The following is an 18154-nucleotide window of genomic DNA, read 5'->3' as shown; positions in this document are numbered from 1 at the left end:
CTAGAGTGAGACCCTACTTCGAGCTGCCCCCTGGCCCCACCAAGTGCTTATGCTATAAGCCTGCCAGCTAGAGTTCAAATCCTTAACACCAACACAACTGGTGCACATGTCTGTGATCCCAAAGCACTCGTGGCAATGGGGGCTCATGAGGCCATCTCAAGTGGTGTTTCCAGAGGCTTAACCAATAGAGAACCTGTCTCAAAGAAAGGTGGAAGGAGAGGATCACCCCGAGGTTATCTTATGGCCTCCACATGCATGCCGTGGCGTTTGCACACCTTTACACACACACACACACACATACACACACCCCATCAGCACGCTCCTCTGCTCTGTGCCTGTCTTCTCCTCTCCTTGCCTTTATAAGGACAGTTCCATAGGCTGTGTCCTGCTGGTCACTATGACGTTCCTCAAGCTCAGACAAGGTATCAAGGTACGCAACAGCACACAGTCTTACCATAAGGTAAATGGCAAGAATCAGATCCAGGGACATGTGTCCAGATCCGCTAGTTCACCCAGGCCCTAACTCACTCAAGGGAGGGATGGACTCCCCTTTCAGCCTAAGAGTGTATTAGTTTTGTCAGAAAAGGTGTGGTTGCTTTAACAGGTCAGATGCTGCCCTGGCCCAAGGCAGAAGGAAAAGCAAGGCCATCCATCCCCCTGTTGTCAGGCCTACTTGAATTATTGCTGTGGGTCCTTCTAGTGCCTTCTTGACTCTGTGCATCTCATCCAGTGCCTCTGTGACTCATAGCGTGTGGCTGGGTCACATGGTATGAAATATCTCTCCTCCCCCAAGAACTTACAGAAAAGGGACTCCTCACTTTGTTCCTTGTAACTGAAGTCCCCACCTCTCACTGTCTCTCTGGCTTTGGGACCCCACCATGCTCTTTTGTGATGTAAGAACCCCTCAAATAAACCTGTACCCAAAAGACCTGTCTCAGCTTCTTTCTACTGAACCTGTACAAAATCTGTTTTTTTAAAATTTTGTCATCTTGTTAGGCCTCATCAGTACTGAAGTAAACGTGATAAGTAAATGTCCCAGGATAGGCCTGTGTTTTTTCCAGAGGCACCTTTGAAGTACTGGAGGCCTGAGACAGCAGTAAGAACAGTAAACTTACTCTCCATTGGAGAATCTGCTTCTCTTTTTCAGATAGACATAGATCCTAAGGAGAGAGCTGCCCCAACATACCTCAAAAGGGGCCCAACTGAAACTAAGGACAATTGGCGAAACAAGCAAGGGTCATGTTTTCCTGTGAACCAGATACCAGCACAAAGGGGAAGGAGACCAACGCAGAGAAAAATCAACTCCTACGAAATCAGAGAGCCAGAGCCTCAGAGGCCCCCAACACCTCAGCACTGACGCAGACCAAAAATGAACCCAACATGGCTCAGGGAAATTTTGCGGAAGAGGGGGCGGAAAGAATGTCAGAGTCACATGTTGGGTCATGATTTGCAGAGACATTTATCATACCAATAACTGTGGGCTAACTCCACAATGCACGACCCATTTACATCAACAAGGAGGGTCCAATGGGAGGGGGTAGATCATAGATGAGCCTAAACAATGGTACCAAACTGCCTGTATTTGCTGAAAAGAAAACTAATAAATTAAATTAAAAAAAAAAAAAAGAACAGTAAGAGCCGTCAAGTGAGGCCTTGCTCTGACAGCTCAGGATGGATGGGCCCTAGACCATAAAACCTGCTTCCTGTCTGAGGCTCCTGAGGATGAGAACCTGCCACACGTCTGGGTAGAGCTTCTGACCCTCAGCCCTGGCTGGGGCATGAGGCATCCTTTAGGTTGGTTCTCTCTGTGACTAAACTCTGCTCCCTATCACTGGCTTCCGTAGAGATGCATCATCCCTCACAGGCGGTGCGTGGACTCCACAAGCCCTTCCTCCCCTGCAGCTGTCTGCAGAATCGCAAACAAGAACGAGCAGCAACGTCACTTTGAGTTCAAAACCACTGGCCACCCATGCTGGGCGCTTTGAAATGGACTGAACTCGCAGCTGCCTTCCTCCCCTTCCACTGTGGCCTGCAGCGGCCTGCTAATGAGAGAGCTGAACAGAAAGATGAGGGCGTGAGGTGGTCAGAAGCCCACAGTTCATTAATGTACAAGAGAAAAGAGAGAAAACTACACACTGCACACCACTGAAGAGAATGATGCAAAAGGCTCCAGCCACCATATGACTCTGCCCCAAAGCCCCTGAAATAAGGGCAAAATATGACTGATAGAAGAAAAAAATCAAAATCAAAGGCTGTCTATGTGCATCTAGGCAACCCCTTTCCATAATGAGACTACTGTCTTGTCACAGCAAACTCCACAGTCTGGACCCTGCTTAGTCATGATGCCATAAGAATACACAGATTTTACTTAAAGATTCTTGTAGGTAGAACGGGGTGGTTTGAAATAGGTGGCCCCAATAAATGCATCTGCTTTCAACATGTCATTTCCAGCTGGTGGCAATTTAGGAGGTGAAACCTTGCTGCAGGAGGTGCGTTGTTGGGGCTTAGGGGTGTTACAGCTCCCCTTTGCCAGTGTTCAGTCCACTCTCCTGCTGCGGTGCCCACCTGCTGTGGCAGAGGTGATGTCCAGCCTCCGCTCATGCCATCCTCGGCCCTGCCATGAAACTTCCTTTTAAGTTTGTAAGCCCGAGCAAAGCTTTTCCTTCCATAACCTGCTTTTAAGGTGCTTTTTAGAACAAACCTCAACATTAAAAATGCTTTTGCTGGGCTAGAGAGATTGCCTAGTGGTTAAGGTACTTGCCTGCAAAGCCTAAGGATCCACATTCGATTTCCCAGGACCCACATAAGCCAGATGTCCAAGGCGGCACATGTGGCTGAAGTTTGGTTGCAGTGGCTGGAAGCCTCGGTGTGCCAATTCTCTCCCTCTCAAACAATAAATAATATATTTTAAAAAATTAAAAATGCTTTGCCATTAGAAATGGCAAATTTTCTTGACAAATGGAGATTTGTATCTATTCTTTAGTTTGTGTTGTGCTGAATATGATAAGGCTCCAGTTGTGCCCTCACCAACACACTAAACACAACACACGTTCTGTCTTCAAAATGGCTACAAGAACAAATATTTCTAACTACTTATTTTATTTACAATGTGTGTGTGTGCGTGTGTGTTTGTGTGCGTGCGTGCGTGTGTGTGTGTGTGTGTGTGTGTGTGTGTGTGTAGATCATGGGACAACATTCAGGTAGGTCCTCACCTCCTTTGAAGCAGAGTCTCTTGTTATTGTTCACCCCTACATTTGTAAACTTCTGGAAGATTCTTTATCTCTGCCTCCCTTCTCACCATGGGTTCACTGGGACTCCAGAAGTGTGGCAGAGCTTCCGTCTCTTATGTGGGGTCTGGGGATCCAAACTCGGGTACTCAGAGTTGCACACCAACTACTCTATCCACTGAGCTACCTCGTCAGCCTCTTTCTTTGCTTTTCTTTTCTAAAGGTGGAGGTATTCTTGAAAAGTATGTGAAGACTAAATTTTCAGGGGAAAAAAAAAAACTATTAAAGTTAGTTTAGTGGAAACCAAAATAGGATAAGCTCATGAAATCGGAAGGATTTTAAAGTGTGTATGCCCTGGCTGAGGAGAGGCAGTACAGGATGGAACCTCATGAACCACAAAAATCCACAGTTACCTAAGGAAAGATCTCACCACCACCATCAATACTGTCAGCATCAGGCCCATTTTACTAACTCAGAAAATAAAGTCACTTGTCTAGGGTCACATGGCAACTGAAAGATAAAGCCCTATGTAAACCCAGGTCTGTCAGACATGGAGTATTTTCCTAACTCATCATTGGCTTCCCAGCCCTCTCAAGGTCAAGAAAATAAGTGACTCGCTTTACACTGAGGTCTAATCCATGTCATGGGACTAACACACCCCTTTCTCATCCCTGCTGGTTAACAGCACAGGACAGGAAGCAAAATGCAAGATCCCCAACATGTGAAGCACGGGGCCCTCTGACTGCTCTGAAGTGATCCTGGGGGGAGGGTCTCTATGGGAAGCTTCTCCAGGCCCTTGTGGATCTCGAGAGCTATGCCTCATAACCCCATGCAAGTGCATGGTTGGTTTTGACCTATCCTGAGGGTAAGACTGGCCAGACAGGCTGCTGACCTCTACTGTGTATGAATTGCTCTTCTCAGGACACCAGCTGCTCAGTCACGACACACCTGAGCTTGAAGTCAGCACCCAGCACCCTTGTAGACTCACAGCCCAGGACCTTCCCCCAAATCAAAGCTCAAGGCCCTGGGTTTCAGTGCCAGGACCAGCATGTTCCCTGAATTCAAGTGACCACTAAGTCCACGCCCTCCCTTTGTGACCCTACAGAATCTGAATAGCTCAGTGGCTAAAAGCCAAACAAACCTAGCTCTACCACTCTCCTGCTGGGGCAGAAACCAGCAGCCTCCAAAAGCTCAGCTCATTCTCTCTCTCTCTCTCTCTCTCTCTCTCTCTCTCTCTCTCTCCCTCTCTTTCCCCCACTGTCTCTGTGCCCCCCCCCCCGTTTCTCTCTCCCTCCCTCTCTCTCATTCATGTATATGAGCATAGGAATACATGTGGGTGTCAAAAGACAAATCTACCGTGTTTGAAGCAGGGCGTGTCATTTACTGCTGCATACGCCAGGCTAGCTGGCCTGCACGCGTCCAGGGCGTTCTTTTCCCTCCACCTCCCATCTCACCATAGGTGTGCTGCGACTGCAGACTCCCACCACAGCACCTGGCTTCACACCGGTTCTGGGGATCCAGACTCAGGTACACACACTTGTGGCAAGTGTTTTAACCACTGAGCAATCTCCGCAGCCTAAGGCCCGGTTCTCTCGTCTATAAACCCCACCTCTGAGACCACAGCCCGGCTCGCAGGAGGATTGGCAGGGGGATGGCACCCTGGGAGGACCCAGCCGCGCCACGACCGTGCCACACTGAATCCAACAACTGGAGGGGGTTGGGAAGAGACCCTTGTTGAGGAGCCGCAGTTCCCAATCACTGGGGCCCACAATGCCTGGCAGAGCAGAGTTAATTAAGACTTACTTCCAGCCACTGTATGCCAGGAAGCCCCGTTGACGGTGCCCTCCTCCTTCTGGAAGTCTTCCGCGTGGCACACTCGCCTTCTGGCATCTGTCATGAGGCGGTGAGTGGAGGCATAGGAGTAGGCCAGCCAGCGGAACACGTGGTCATCGGGCGTGGGCGTGGGCTCCTGGGTCTTCCACAGGGACCGCACCATGTCGTAGGGGTACGCCACCACCAGCTCCCCGCCTTGGAGGTTGCCGCCCAGCACAAAGGGGATCTTCTCCATCCAGGCGATGACTGCTCTGGTCTCCAGGGCCACCTGCAGGCGTACAAAATGGACAAGGGAAGGAAGGCAGTGGGGGCTAAGAAGATGGCTCAGCTGGTAAAACGTGTGCCATACAAGCATGAGGACCTGGGTTCAATCCCCACCACCCGAGTAAAGCGTCAAGCACGACGGCCCTCGCCCGTCATCCCAGCACTCACGCCGCAGAGACATGCGGATCCCAGAGGCAAGCTGGCTCACTAGTTTGGCGGAATCAGTGGACCCTGGGTCCAGTGAAAGACCTTGTTTCAATAAATAAGATGGAAAATACATGATGGATGTCAACCCCTGGATTCCACATGTGCACATGTGCTTATACACACATGAACATACACATGAACACACACACACACATACACACATGAAGGAAATTGTCTCATCGCCTTAGCTTTCAAAACAGGGCCATGGTTTTAATTTTTTGTTTGTTTATTTTTATTTATTTATTTGAGAGTGACAGACAGAGAGAAGGAAAGAGATAGAGAGAATGGACACACCAGGGCCTCCAGCCACTGCACACAAACTCCAGATACGTGCGCCCCCTTGTGCTTCTGGCTAACGTGGGTCCTGGGGAATCAAGCCTTGATCCGGGATTCTTAGGCTTCACAGGCAAGCGCTTAACCGCTAAGCCATCTCTCCAGCCCAGGGCCATGGTTTTAAAAGCTGGATTTTGGGGGGGAATAATGTTAGCACTATTTAGATTCTCAAAGCCTATCCTGGGGAAACAGGACTTTGTGGAAACAATGGATCAAAATAGAGAGAGCCAGGGAATGATCAAGTGTCCACTGTAGAATATTCAGGTGACTGCTGGCGAGGGGACAGGAGTGAACTAAGTGCTGGGTCAGGCATGTCCTCCACAACTGAAAGAGCAAGAGAACCAGACCCAGCCGAGGTGGCGCGCCTCTCCCTGGAAGACACACCCCTAAAACAGCAAGAGAACCAGACCCAGCCGAGGTGGCGCGCCTCTCCCTGGAAGACACACCCCTAAAACAGCAAGAGAACCAGACCCAGCCGAGGTGGCGCGCCTCTCCCTGGAAGACACACCTCTAAAACAGCAAGAGCAGATCGGCCCAAGCCTCTGTGTAACCCAAAGCTCAGCAGACCTTTCCTGCAAAGGGCCAGATGGTAAATATTTTAGGCTTTGTGGGCCAGGTGGTCTCTGTCACACCATGGACAAAACAAATGTGCACCATGAAGAAGCCACTCAGGAAAAGAGGCCTGGGTGGGCTGTAGTGGGCCAGCCTCTGTTCTATCCAGCCTAAGTCAGGCCCAAAGTCATCATCGAGTCCAAGAAACAAAGAGGAAGGCATACACGGCATCACAGGCATGCAGCTGGCAGCCCCTGAGGGCAGAGGAGAAGGCAGAAACCCATCTGTCCACTGACAGACAAGCAACATGGACACCATGGAAAAGGAGAGAAAATGACAGACACATGCACTTTACAAGAGATGTCAAGTGACCAGCAATCCAAGAGAACTGAATCTTCATTTAAATAGAGGGGAGAAGGAGAGAGGGGAGAGAGGAAGAGAGAAAATTCAGTGATTGTATAATAAAGAAAATATGAACACTGACCAGATATTGTATAATATCAAGAAATATCTTATTTTTCTTTTTTTTTAATGTAAGAATGAGAGAGAGAGAGAATTGGTGTGCCAGGGCCACCAGCCACTGCAATTGAACTCCAGACATGTGTGCCCCCTTGTTTACATGTGTAACCTTGTACGCTTGCATCACTGTGCATCTGGCTTACATTGTACCTGGAGAGTCGAACATGAGTCCTTAGGATTTGCAGACAACCTTAACCACTAGCCAGTTTTGTTTGTTTGGTTGGTTGGTTGAGGCAGGGTCTTGCTCTAGTTCAGGCTGACCTGGAATCTGAAATTCACTATGCAATCTCTCAAGCTGGCCTTGAACTCATGGTGATCCTCCTATTTCTGCCTCCCAAATGCTTGGATTAAAGGTGTATGCCACCACACCCAGCAAGAAAAATCCTATTTTCATGCAGTAATAGGACTATTTCATATAGCTTTAAAACAGAACCTCTAGTTTTGGAGATGCTTATTGAAATGTGTACAGACAAAACGATACGCTGTCCAGGACCTGCTTTAGTGAGAGGGGAGGAGGAAAACATGGGTGGAGAGAAAGGGGAAGCACAGGTTAGTGAGGGTCAAAGCTGATCTGAATGTGTGCACATGCTTGACATTTTTATGAAAAAAAAAGAGTTAAGAAAAAAAGAGAAGATAATTAGAAATGCTAAATTTAGATGGGAAAATCTGATATGGTCAGACACAGACAAGTGAATCAGTGAGGTGATAAGTTACCAGTCCTCATAAAGGTAACTTCAGCAGATAAAACTGATATGGAGAGAAAAGCCAACACTGGCATCAGTAACTTCAGGAAAGTCAACTGAGGGATGAGGTGCCCATACTGGGCTTCATGAAGTTTTGTCTTGTTGCTAAACACCCCCAGGTGCCCTGAATTGGGCTAGTCATGAAATATAACCCATCACACCGAATCAGCCCTGGTCCATGCTATGAACCCACAGCCCAACCCAAGACCCAGGGTCTCAGGAGCGGGTGTTGTGCCCCTGTGTGACTCCACCCCCCCCTTCAAGCGTCCCAGCCAGAGGACACGTCCCCGCTTCAAGAGGCCACTCATGTCCTCGCTGCTCTGTCTTAACCACAAAAGAATGTCGGAAAATATTGTTTGCTTTCACTTGTCTTCTGTAATTTTTTCCCCACTCATTTTGTGTTTCTAAGATTCATTCCAGATTTTGATTAAAGCTATTGTTTGGTCTTGTTCAGTTAAATATGCAGAGTTCATTTAACTATAATTATTTTGATGAGCATTAAATAATGTTCTATACTATAGTAGACAATGTGCTTGGAAAGTTTTTACAACCCCCTGATACACTTATCACCAAAGGTGGAATTGTATATAACACCATATATCACCAGAAGTGTATATCAAACAATAACTGAAAGCTGATGTCCAAAGTCCATGGAAAGCCAGGCGTGGTGGCGCACGCCTTTAATCCCAGCACTTGGGAGGCAGAGGTAGGAGGATCGCCGTGAGTTCAAGGCCACCCTGAGACTACATAGTGAATTCCAGGTCAGCCTGGGCTAGAGTGAGACCCTACCTCAAAAAACAAAACAAAACAAAACAAAACAAAACAAAACAAAACAAAGTTCATGGAAAACCCAGATGTCCATTATTAGACGAATGGATAACCAAGATGTGGCATATCTATATGATGGAATTTTAAACAGCAATAAGGAAAAATGACACAATGAAATTTGAAGACAAATGGTCAAACCTGGAACAGATCATTCTCTGTGAATTCACCCAATCACAGAAAGATAATCGTCATATAGTTTCTCACATCTATGGCTCCTAACCTGACTCTGCCTGGGATGTTGACATACTTAATAAGCATCTCAAGGACTGGACAATAGGGTGGGTGGGGTGGGAAGGGAGGAAAAGAGTGGGGATGGGAGATACAAAACTGGACCCAGATGGCAATGGTACCATAAAACTCACATCCTAAAAGACAGACTAAATGGTTGAACCTTCATCAGGTCCTTAGAGGAAATACCTGAATCACAAGGTTCTGGAGAGGGTATGATGAAGACTAACCTTAATCTTCTCCTGTCTCTCTCTCTCCCTCCCTCTCCCTCTTCTCTCTCTCTGTCTCTTGTGTTACTTATCTTTTTCTTCCTTCTCTTACAGGTGCTGACCTGTAACTCCCAGTACCAGCATGTGGCTAACATCCATAATGAGCTATTGATCAGAGAGCTACAAGGTTTCCCAAAAGAAGACAGATTTCTGTCAGAGTACTTGATGACCCACCAAAGGTTAGTGGTAAGACTCCACTGCTGAAGACACCATATGCAGTTGATACATGCCATGGAGTGACATGGCTGGAAGCTGGAAGAGTCAATCCCTAGACAGTTAGCTTGTCTAGTGCCAGAAGGTGCTACATGAGTGACTGTGGGAAAATGACCAACATCTGTCCAAGCAACTCGCAAGCTAAGCTTCTCAGCATGAAACAATCTGATGTGATGCTCACACAAGGGCAATAGTGGCTCACAGCCATGGCAGGAAACCATCTGCTCTTGATTTGGCTAATTGCTTTGCTCAGTGGAAAGAACCTATAGCTGGAGCTGGGAAACAAGTGAGAACCATATCCAAAAATGAGCCCACTCTCCATTATCAAGTCCCCACCAATTGTGGGCTACAAGAGGGCCTACACTTATTAAATTCTCTCTAAAAAAAAAACAAAGGTTATCCAATTTATCTGGCACTAACTTTACTCCCCATTAGAGAACTTGCTTCTCTTTTTCAGATGGATGCAGATTCTAAGGAGAGAACCAGCCCATCACACCTCAAAAGGGCCCCAGCTGAAACTAACACTATTTGGGGAAATGAACAAGCGTGCTGCTTCCTGGTACCAGCACAAGAGTGAAGGAGATAGACACAGAGAACTCTCAGCTCCTACCAAACCAGAGATCCAGAGACACAGAGGCTCCCAAGACCTCATCACTGAAGCAGACCAAAAAGGAACCCAATATGGCTCAGGGAAATTTGCAGAAGAGAGGGTGGGAAGAATGTCAGAGCCGCACGTTGGGTCATGACACACAGAGACATTGCCTCTCACCCATTACTGATGGCTAATCCCACAATGCATGACCCATATTCCACAACAAGGAGGGTCCCTGTGGAGGGGGGAGGACAGGGAGGAGGCTAACGATGGTACCAACATGACTGTATACACTGTGTACATAACTGAAAAAAGAATAGTCCATGGAAGCCTGACAACAGTAGGGATTAATAATGAAAGCAACAAGCCGGGCGTGAGAGCGCACACCTTTAACTCCAGCATTTGGAAGGCAGAGGTAAGTGGATTGCCATGAGTTCGAGGCCACCCTGAGACTATGTATTCCAGGTCATCCTGAGCTATAGTGAGACCCTACCTTGAAAAACAAAAACAAAACAAAAAATAATGAGAGCAACAGATTTGTGCATTTCAGTGGTGGATGTTTTGTTTCTCTACAACTGTGTAGTCACAAAGAAATAGAACTAAATGATTTCTACAAAGAGCCTCCCAGATCCCAGCTTAAAGGGTGGTTGTTATCTCGTGCTCATCCCTGCTTTTGGAGAAAACAAGAAAGCAAAGAACGCTTCATCTTATTCTGAGATGCCATATCCTCTGCAAATACCACCGGCTGTCCTTTGGCCTTCTCCTGTCCTACAAATTAGAGGTATTTTCACTCACGGTGGCATTTTCAGACAGGAACCACTCAGGGATGGCAATGTAGTGGTTAGGAACTTTCCTTGGGACATTTTGCCGATCCTCTGCCTCCCAGAGCAGCGAGTTTAAATCTGGAAAGTTGTTATTGATGTCGATGCCATCATGAGTCCAGCGTCCCAAGGACCAGCCTCCCAGCTCTGAGCCCTGGAGACAAAAGACAAGATGAAGAACCCACAGATTCGTTGGGAGCACAATGTGCCTATCCCCTGCACATACCTCTAAGTCTGTGCACGCTTTTTAGCCCAAAGAAGGCATCAAACGGGATGCTGCAAAAACCTACTCATATTTCATGGGTGATGCATAACGCAGCTAAATCCCCCCAAAGAGGTCTCAGAGACCCCGCGTATGGTAGTGCTCAAATATAGTGGATCTTTCCCCCAACCTCTTTCCTCCTCCCTTCTCCCCTGCTCAGCTGAACCCTTGAATGATGATAAAATGGTAGCACCGTGACGCTAACCATAGAGTACAATGACTCTTCAATGTGCCCAGCATCTTGGCTTACTAGCTAGCACGGTAAATCCCTAACCAAGAAAACACAACCAAAGCCCTGTGTCAGAAAATGTGCATTCATGGTGCATGCCTTTAATCCCACCACTGGGGAGGTAGAGGTAGGAGGATTGCTGTGAGTTTGAGGCCAGCCAGAGACTATATAGTGATTTACAGGTCATCCTGAGCTACAGTGAGACCCTACCTTGAAACCCCCCCGCAAAAAAAAGAAGAAGAAGAAGAAGAAGAAAATGTGCATTCAAAGCACAACTCTTTACATAGCGGTCCGTTCTGTTCTCAGATATTCTGATATACCACTATGTGTGTGTGTGTGTGTGTGTGTGTGTGTGTGTGTGTGTGTGTGTATGTATATAATGACACTAAATATTTATAACACTAAACATATTCAATACGTAATTATAGGCATATGTATATTGTAGACATAGCTAGGATCTATACAAACTATGTATCATAATTAGAACACAAAATGTAAACTATATTTCAGAGTAATAAAAACAATCCCTAGGGGACTGATGAGAGGATTCGAGATGATAACCGAGGCTGGCCCACACCTCCAAAAGGCTCCGTCAGCATGAGGTGCTTCTTGCCATTGTGTATATAATGTTATCACTGCTCACACAGACTGCAGGTTGTGGACACATCCCCCTCTTAGAATCACCCTAAGTTTTAATTTCTTCCCAGAAACCATGGGGCTCCCCAGCCTCCACAAAGACTCACTCAGGAAGAAAGAAAGCAAGAGGTTCCAGTGAACCCTGGGTGCGCCTTCGTGCTGATGTTGGTGGGTGGGAACCGGCATCCTTACCCCTTCCCAGGCCTTCTCATAGCCGTCGGGGTTCAGGGAGGGGAGGACATGGATCCGGGTCTCCTCCACCAAGTGGACGATGCGCGGGTTCTGCGCCAGGTACTCCTGGCACAGGAACTGCAGCAGCAGCAGCAGAAGCTCGCGGCCCAGCACCTCGTTGCCGTGGGCCCCGGCGATGTAGTGGAACTCGGGTTCACCTTGATGGGGACAGAAACACGGGCTCCCGTGACCAGGGGCACAGCCACGCGGGGCCTGGTGGGGTTTCCAGATCACACAGGCTTCTCTCACAGTGTATTTGTTCCTTCAAATAAACTTCCAAAATTATATTTGGATGACTATTTTATGCCCATGCATATAAAAGCAGACAAGTCCTAGACACCACCTGCCACAGGGTGCCCGTTCATTCTCACCTAGGGAGAGTAGGCCAAGGAACCAGTGCTTCTGGCGCGTAAGTCAAACAAGTTACCACTACGTGTTTTCTCTTTGGGGGCAAAGGTTTGTCTTCAAAGAGCTCCCTGTCAAGTTTCATCAGGACCTAGTGACGAGTGAGAACAAGGAGACAGTGGTCCTGCAGGGCAAGTCACTGGAGACACAACTGAGTGCAGGGTCGGAGTAGTTTCCCTTTCAAAGCATAGCTTCTGAAGCATGAGAGGTGCTATGGTGTAAAGCCTGTGTCTCCACAGAACTTTATGTTGGGGGTCAATGCTCTGGTAGCATTAGAAGTACAGGGGCGGGGGAACTGGAGTGATACCCCAGTGGCTAAAGGTACTTGCTTGAAAAGTCTTATGGCATGGGTGTGATTCCCCAGTATCCACCTAAAGCCAGGGACACGAAGTGGAGCATGTATCTGAAGTTTGTTTGCAGTGACAGGAAGCCCTGGTGAGCCCTTATGCTCATCCTCTCTCTCTTCTTCCCTCCCCCTCTCTCTTTCTGCTTCTTTCTCTGGAAAGGATTATAGTCAGTGAGGTAACCCAGGCCCAGAAAGTCAAATGTCACATGTTCTCCCTCATATATGGATTCTAGCTACAAATGTATAGATTTGTGTGAGAGCTGAAACCAAAAATCAGTAGCAGAGGCCCACAAGCTAGAAACAGGGCATAAGGGAGGGAGGAGAAGGAAGGTCCAAGGGAAAGGTATTATATATATGGAAGTCAAAGAACAGATCACAGGGAGGGGAAAAGGCCTAAGCGAGGTCAGGGGAAGAGATTGTACAAAAGAAGGATGGGGGAAGGTCAATCAAAATTCAAGATATTCTGAATATGACATGAAAAGCTACTTTCTTGAATAATGGCACATCCAGAAGCCATAGATTCTTACTAGAAAGTTTTCAATGCCAGGGATGGGATACCTTCCAGTGAGTTATTGGTCAAGGAGGTGCCTATTGCCTGCAAAACATTATAGGACATTGCCAAGGCTCTTGGTTTCCCATGAGAAAGAGATGGTAAGACCCTATTGCTGAAGACGTCACATGCCTTAGCAGCAGAGTCACCGTGAAATCAAGTTGGTGCTGAGCAGAAAACCCTCTCTCTGTAGCCCAGCCAACTGAAAGCTGGAAAAAACTGCACTGTATGCAGCCTTATGGGAGGCAGAAGTCATCAGCGGTAAAAACAGTTGACATTGGAAACCTCAAGTTTGGCCAGACAAATGACTGAAAGAGTGCAATAGTGGCATGTCTGCTCTGGGGGAAACCAACTGCTCTCTAATTGGACTGGAAGCCCACTCTATGGGAGGGAATACGTGCCTGGTACTGAAAACCTAATCAAAACCCTATGGCAGGGGAGGTCATGAGCCTTAGGGGTATAAAGCCTGCTCTTGTCTGGATGAATGCATATATTACTCTCACCAAATTGCCCTGAAAGCACTACACTTAATGTTCATACTCATATATTAATGCTACTCTCACTTCTGGTTAGAGAAGCTTCTCTTTTCAGATGGTAATGACCACTGGGATGACTCAAAAGGCAATACAGTGCTGAGAAGAAGGGACAGAGGAGTGTCCAGCACTGAAACATCTCACACCCTCCAAGGCTCAGGGTCCATTGCGTAAGAGGTGGCAGAAAGAATGTAAGAGCCAAAGGAAAGATACCACTCCTTACATACAACTGTCTAGACATAAATTGGCCTCAATGTCCAAGACCTTACAATCCCTAGCAATACCTACACAAGACCCTCATAATAGGAGAAAAAGATGATGACATCAACTTAAAAGAGAGACTAATAATGGAGAGAGAGAGAGGATATGACGGAGAGCAGAGTTATCAAGGGGAAAGTGTGGGAGAGGGGAGGAGAGGGAAATACCATGGTTAGTTATCTGTAAGTATAGAAGTTATCAATAAAAATCACCAAAATGCTGGGCGTGGTGGTACATGCCTTTAATCCCAGAACTCAGGAGGCAGAGGTAGGAGGATCACTGTGAGTTTGAGGCCACCCTGAGACTACATAGTGAATTCTAGGTCAACCTGAGCCAGAGTGAGACCCTACCTCGGAAAAAAAAAAAAAGAAAGAAAAGAAGTAAGGCCTTGGGCTGGAGAAATGGCTTAACAGTTAAGGTACTTGCCTGTGAAGCCTAAGGACCTAGGTTTGATTCCCTGGGACCCACATGAGCCAGATGCACAAGGTAGCACATGCAGCTGGAATTCGTTTGCAGTGGCTAGAGGCCCTGGCACACCCAATCTCTTTCTCTCTTGACCTCTTTCTCTCTCTCTCTCTTCCTATCTCTGCCTCTTTCTCTCTCTTTGATAAATAAATAAAAAAAATTTTAAAATACAAAATAAAGAAGTAGGGCCTTTAGGGGAATAGGATTTATTATCTCTATAAGGGGGCCTTGGGGAATTAGCCAGGTAAGTTTCACCTGTGAGAAAATAGCCTTCCACCATGTAGAGACACAGGAAGAAGCAGACATAAGGAAACAGGCCTCTAATAGACACCATATTCACTGGAATCTTGATCCTGGACTTCCCAGTCTCCATATCAATGGGAGCTAAATTTCCATTGTTTATAAATGATCTAATTTCAAGGTTTTTTTTGTTTTTTGTTTGTTTGTTTTTGGTTTTTTTTTTTTTAGTTTCAAGGTTTTGTTTTTTGGTTTTTCAAGGTAGGGTCTCACTCTAGCTCAGGATGACTGGCACAGTGATCTTCCTACCTCTGCCTCCTGAGTGCTGGGATTAAAGGTGTGTGCCACCATGCCCAGATTTTTTTTTTAATTATTTATTTATTTATTTGAGAGCAACAGTCACAGAGAGAAAGACAGATAGAGGGAGAGAGAGAGAGAATGGGCGCGCCAGGGCCTCCAGCCTCTGCAAACGAACTCCAGACGCGTGAGCCCCCTTGTGCATCTGGCTAACATGGGACCTGGGGAACCGAGCCTCGAACCGGGGTCCTTAGGCTTCACAGGCAAGTGCTTAACCGCTAAGCCATCTCTCCAGCCCCAGATTTTTTTTTAAATAATCAAGCACCTGTAGTTCTTTTTTAAAAATATATTTTATTTATTTGAGAGAGGGAGGGAGAGAGAGAATGGGCCCACCAGGGACTCAAAAGAACTCCAGATGCATGCACCCCCTTGTGCATCTGGCTTATGTGGGTCCTGGAGATTCAAACTGGGATCCTTTGGCTTTGCAGGCAAACGCCTTAACTCCTAAGCCATCTCTCCAGCCCCAATTTCAGGTTATTTTTAATAAGAGAGAGAGAGAGAGAGGAGAGATAATTGGTGCACCAGGGCCTTAGCCATTACAATCTAACTCCAGATACATGTGCCACCTTGTGTACATGCCAGCTTTGTGCCAGCTTTGTGTTTCTGCCACCTTGTGCATCTGTCCTACATGGGACCCAGGGAGTTAAACATGGGTTCTTAGGCTTTGCAGGCAAGCACCTTGAGTGCTAAGCAATCTCTCCAGCCCTCAAGATTTTGTTACAGCAGCTGAACAGACTCAGAAATGCTGGACATGAGCTGGCCACACTGCTCCTTCTCCCACTGTCCAAGGTGATATGTGGGGGAGGAGTGTGAATTTACCCACACAGACGACCTTTACCCTTTGGAGGAAACTCCTTGGAGGAATATGGAGCAATGCTAGAGTTGAGTGAGTCAGACATATTTGCTCAAATTTCAGTGGATCTTGAAAGAGCTCCCAGTTTTATCAAAATGAAGATCAAAGTCCACCTGGCCTGTAGGGTTTCAGAGTGGAGATGGCTAATGGGACAGCTGAAAATAGTCAATTGATGAAGGAAGAATTCATATTTTTATTATTTATTTATTTACTAGAGATGAGAGAGAGGGAGAGAGAGCGAATAGGCATGCCAGGACCTCCAGCAACTACAAATAACTCCAGACACATGTGCTACCTTGTACATATGGCTTACATGGGACTTGGAGAATCAAATGTGGGTCCTTAGGCTTTGCAGGTAAGTACCTTAACTGCTAAGCCATGTCTCCAGCTCAGAATTTGTATTTTTAAAAGAGAGTGAATGCTTATGATTTTGAACCATCCATGAGCCAAGGAGAAAATAACCCATCTCATTTCTAGACATTTCCTCCATTTGTCTCTTGTTACTGGCCTCAGAGGTGCAGAGCCCAATTCACTATGTTCCCTTGGTTACAAAGGAAGGTGTTTCTAGCTCAAGTAAATTTAGAGCACTTGCCATAACATGAGACGTTCATGGAACAAAAGTTGGCCTATGTGAAACTTGTCCATGTAAAATGGCTGTGGAATGAGTGATTTATGCCCTGAATCATGAATGTTCTCCTGGGGGGGGGGGCAGTCTTCTAACTACATAAGAAGGTAGAGTAAATGGGGGCATCATTATCCCAGGGAGACCCTTCTTACCAACTTCATGCTCTCCAGGGTGGTCAGAGATCTCCACAGCATACAATTTCAGGCCCTGGTGACTTTTGCCAATGTTGTAAATTCTGGTGATATTAGGGCACATTTCGTTCACAACCTTCATCAACTGAAGGACAAGCAAAAGCAAAGGGTTGAAGTAATGAGGGATCTGTACCGTGAGAATTCTCAAAAAGACAGCTTACTTCCACAGCCCCTTAAACACGCCTCCCCATGACCAGCTGTTATCGCCCTACCCACAATACCCTCACTGGACACCTTTCCCAGAGAACACTTACCTTTCCTGTCAGCATCTGCCCTTTGGACACCACCTCACCTGTACTCTCAGCACATCTGTTTGTTATTAGCTCTTGCTGTGGCCTGAATGCATGTGTCTCCCCCAAACTTCATATGTTGAAGTCTAATCACCAGTGCAATAGTATGACAAGATGCAGTCAACAGGCGATGGTTAGGTCGCCAGGGAGGAGGCTTCATGCACAGGATTAGTGCCCCATCAATGAGGCCCCAGAGCTTCTTTGACTCTCCTTCATGAGAGGAACAGAGGGGCGGCTCCACCTAGGAACTGCACAAGCCCAAGCTTACGCTTGCAGCCTCCGATCAGGACCTTTGCATTACCTGCCAATCATCTAGTGCATGGCGCCTTTTCTGTGGCAATATCCAAAATGTGAGGCATCTCTTGGCTGGGATTCTCACCTCCCTGGCAGCATGGTTTACTTCTCTGGTTACCAGGCTCACCTGCCTGGTCGTTATCACCTCCTTGGTTGCATTGTTCACCTCCCTGGCCATTACTTTCTCGATGTCATTTCCTGTTTTCTTAAACAATATCTTTTGGGTATCAATTGCCCGAATAAACATTGAATTTTAATTTTTTTCATAATCACCAAGCACTAGCACCGACTGAGGAAATGGAAGGTCCGAGAGTGCTCCCTGCCTCCCCCCCGGAGCTGGCAGTGCAGCGAGGAGGGAGCATGGGACCGGTGTACAAGTATTGGGTAAGGACAGCATGGGGTGACTGGCCGTGGGCACAGACCGTGTGACGCTAAATGGGTGACTGAATCAGGCAACAGCAGGGAAGAGAAGTGTCTATCAGCCAAGGTCTGGATTTTGCTTTGCAGGGTCAGCTAGTCAGACTGACAGCTTTGGTCTGTGAGAATGGGGTGGGCGTTCAGAGGAGGAGGTAGTTAGGCCTCTGCTAGTCACAGGAGAAGAAGCTGCCTGAGCGGTGGAGGGCTGGAGACACCATCTCTCCGGAGGGTGGCTCATACACACCACACCGCCCTGAACAGGTGCCTATGCGCTGGTTCGGGAGTAGCTCTGATTGGCTGCGCAAAACTTGCTTTATAATCCCAACGTGTTCCTACACCCATCACC

The 18154-nt window shown here is 47.1% G+C and overlaps 1 protein-coding gene across 1 annotated transcript in view; it reads right to left on the bottom strand.

Moving 5' to 3' along the window:
* Cpxm2 (carboxypeptidase X, M14 family member 2) overlaps positions 1-18154 on the bottom strand; it is a 151021-nt gene that overhangs the window by 10310 nt on the left and 122557 nt on the right. Inside the window, exons 8-11 of the mRNA XM_004659267.3 lie at positions 16769-16892; positions 11949-12145; positions 10604-10783; positions 5031-5328 (exon numbers count right to left, since the gene is read on the bottom strand). Coding sequence (XP_004659324.2) covers positions 5031-5328; positions 10604-10783; positions 11949-12145; positions 16769-16892 — 799 coding nt within the window. The remainder of the gene's footprint in view (positions 1-5030; positions 5329-10603; positions 10784-11948; positions 12146-16768; positions 16893-18154) is intronic.

This window comes from Jaculus jaculus, chromosome 1, assembly GCF_020740685.1.
Source record: "Jaculus jaculus isolate mJacJac1 chromosome 1, mJacJac1.mat.Y.cur, whole genome shotgun sequence".
NCBI classification, from domain to species: domain Eukaryota; kingdom Metazoa; phylum Chordata; class Mammalia; order Rodentia; family Dipodidae; genus Jaculus; species Jaculus jaculus.
The sequence above is the reverse complement of the archived record's forward strand: the minus strand, read 5'-3'. Positions and strand labels throughout refer to the sequence as shown.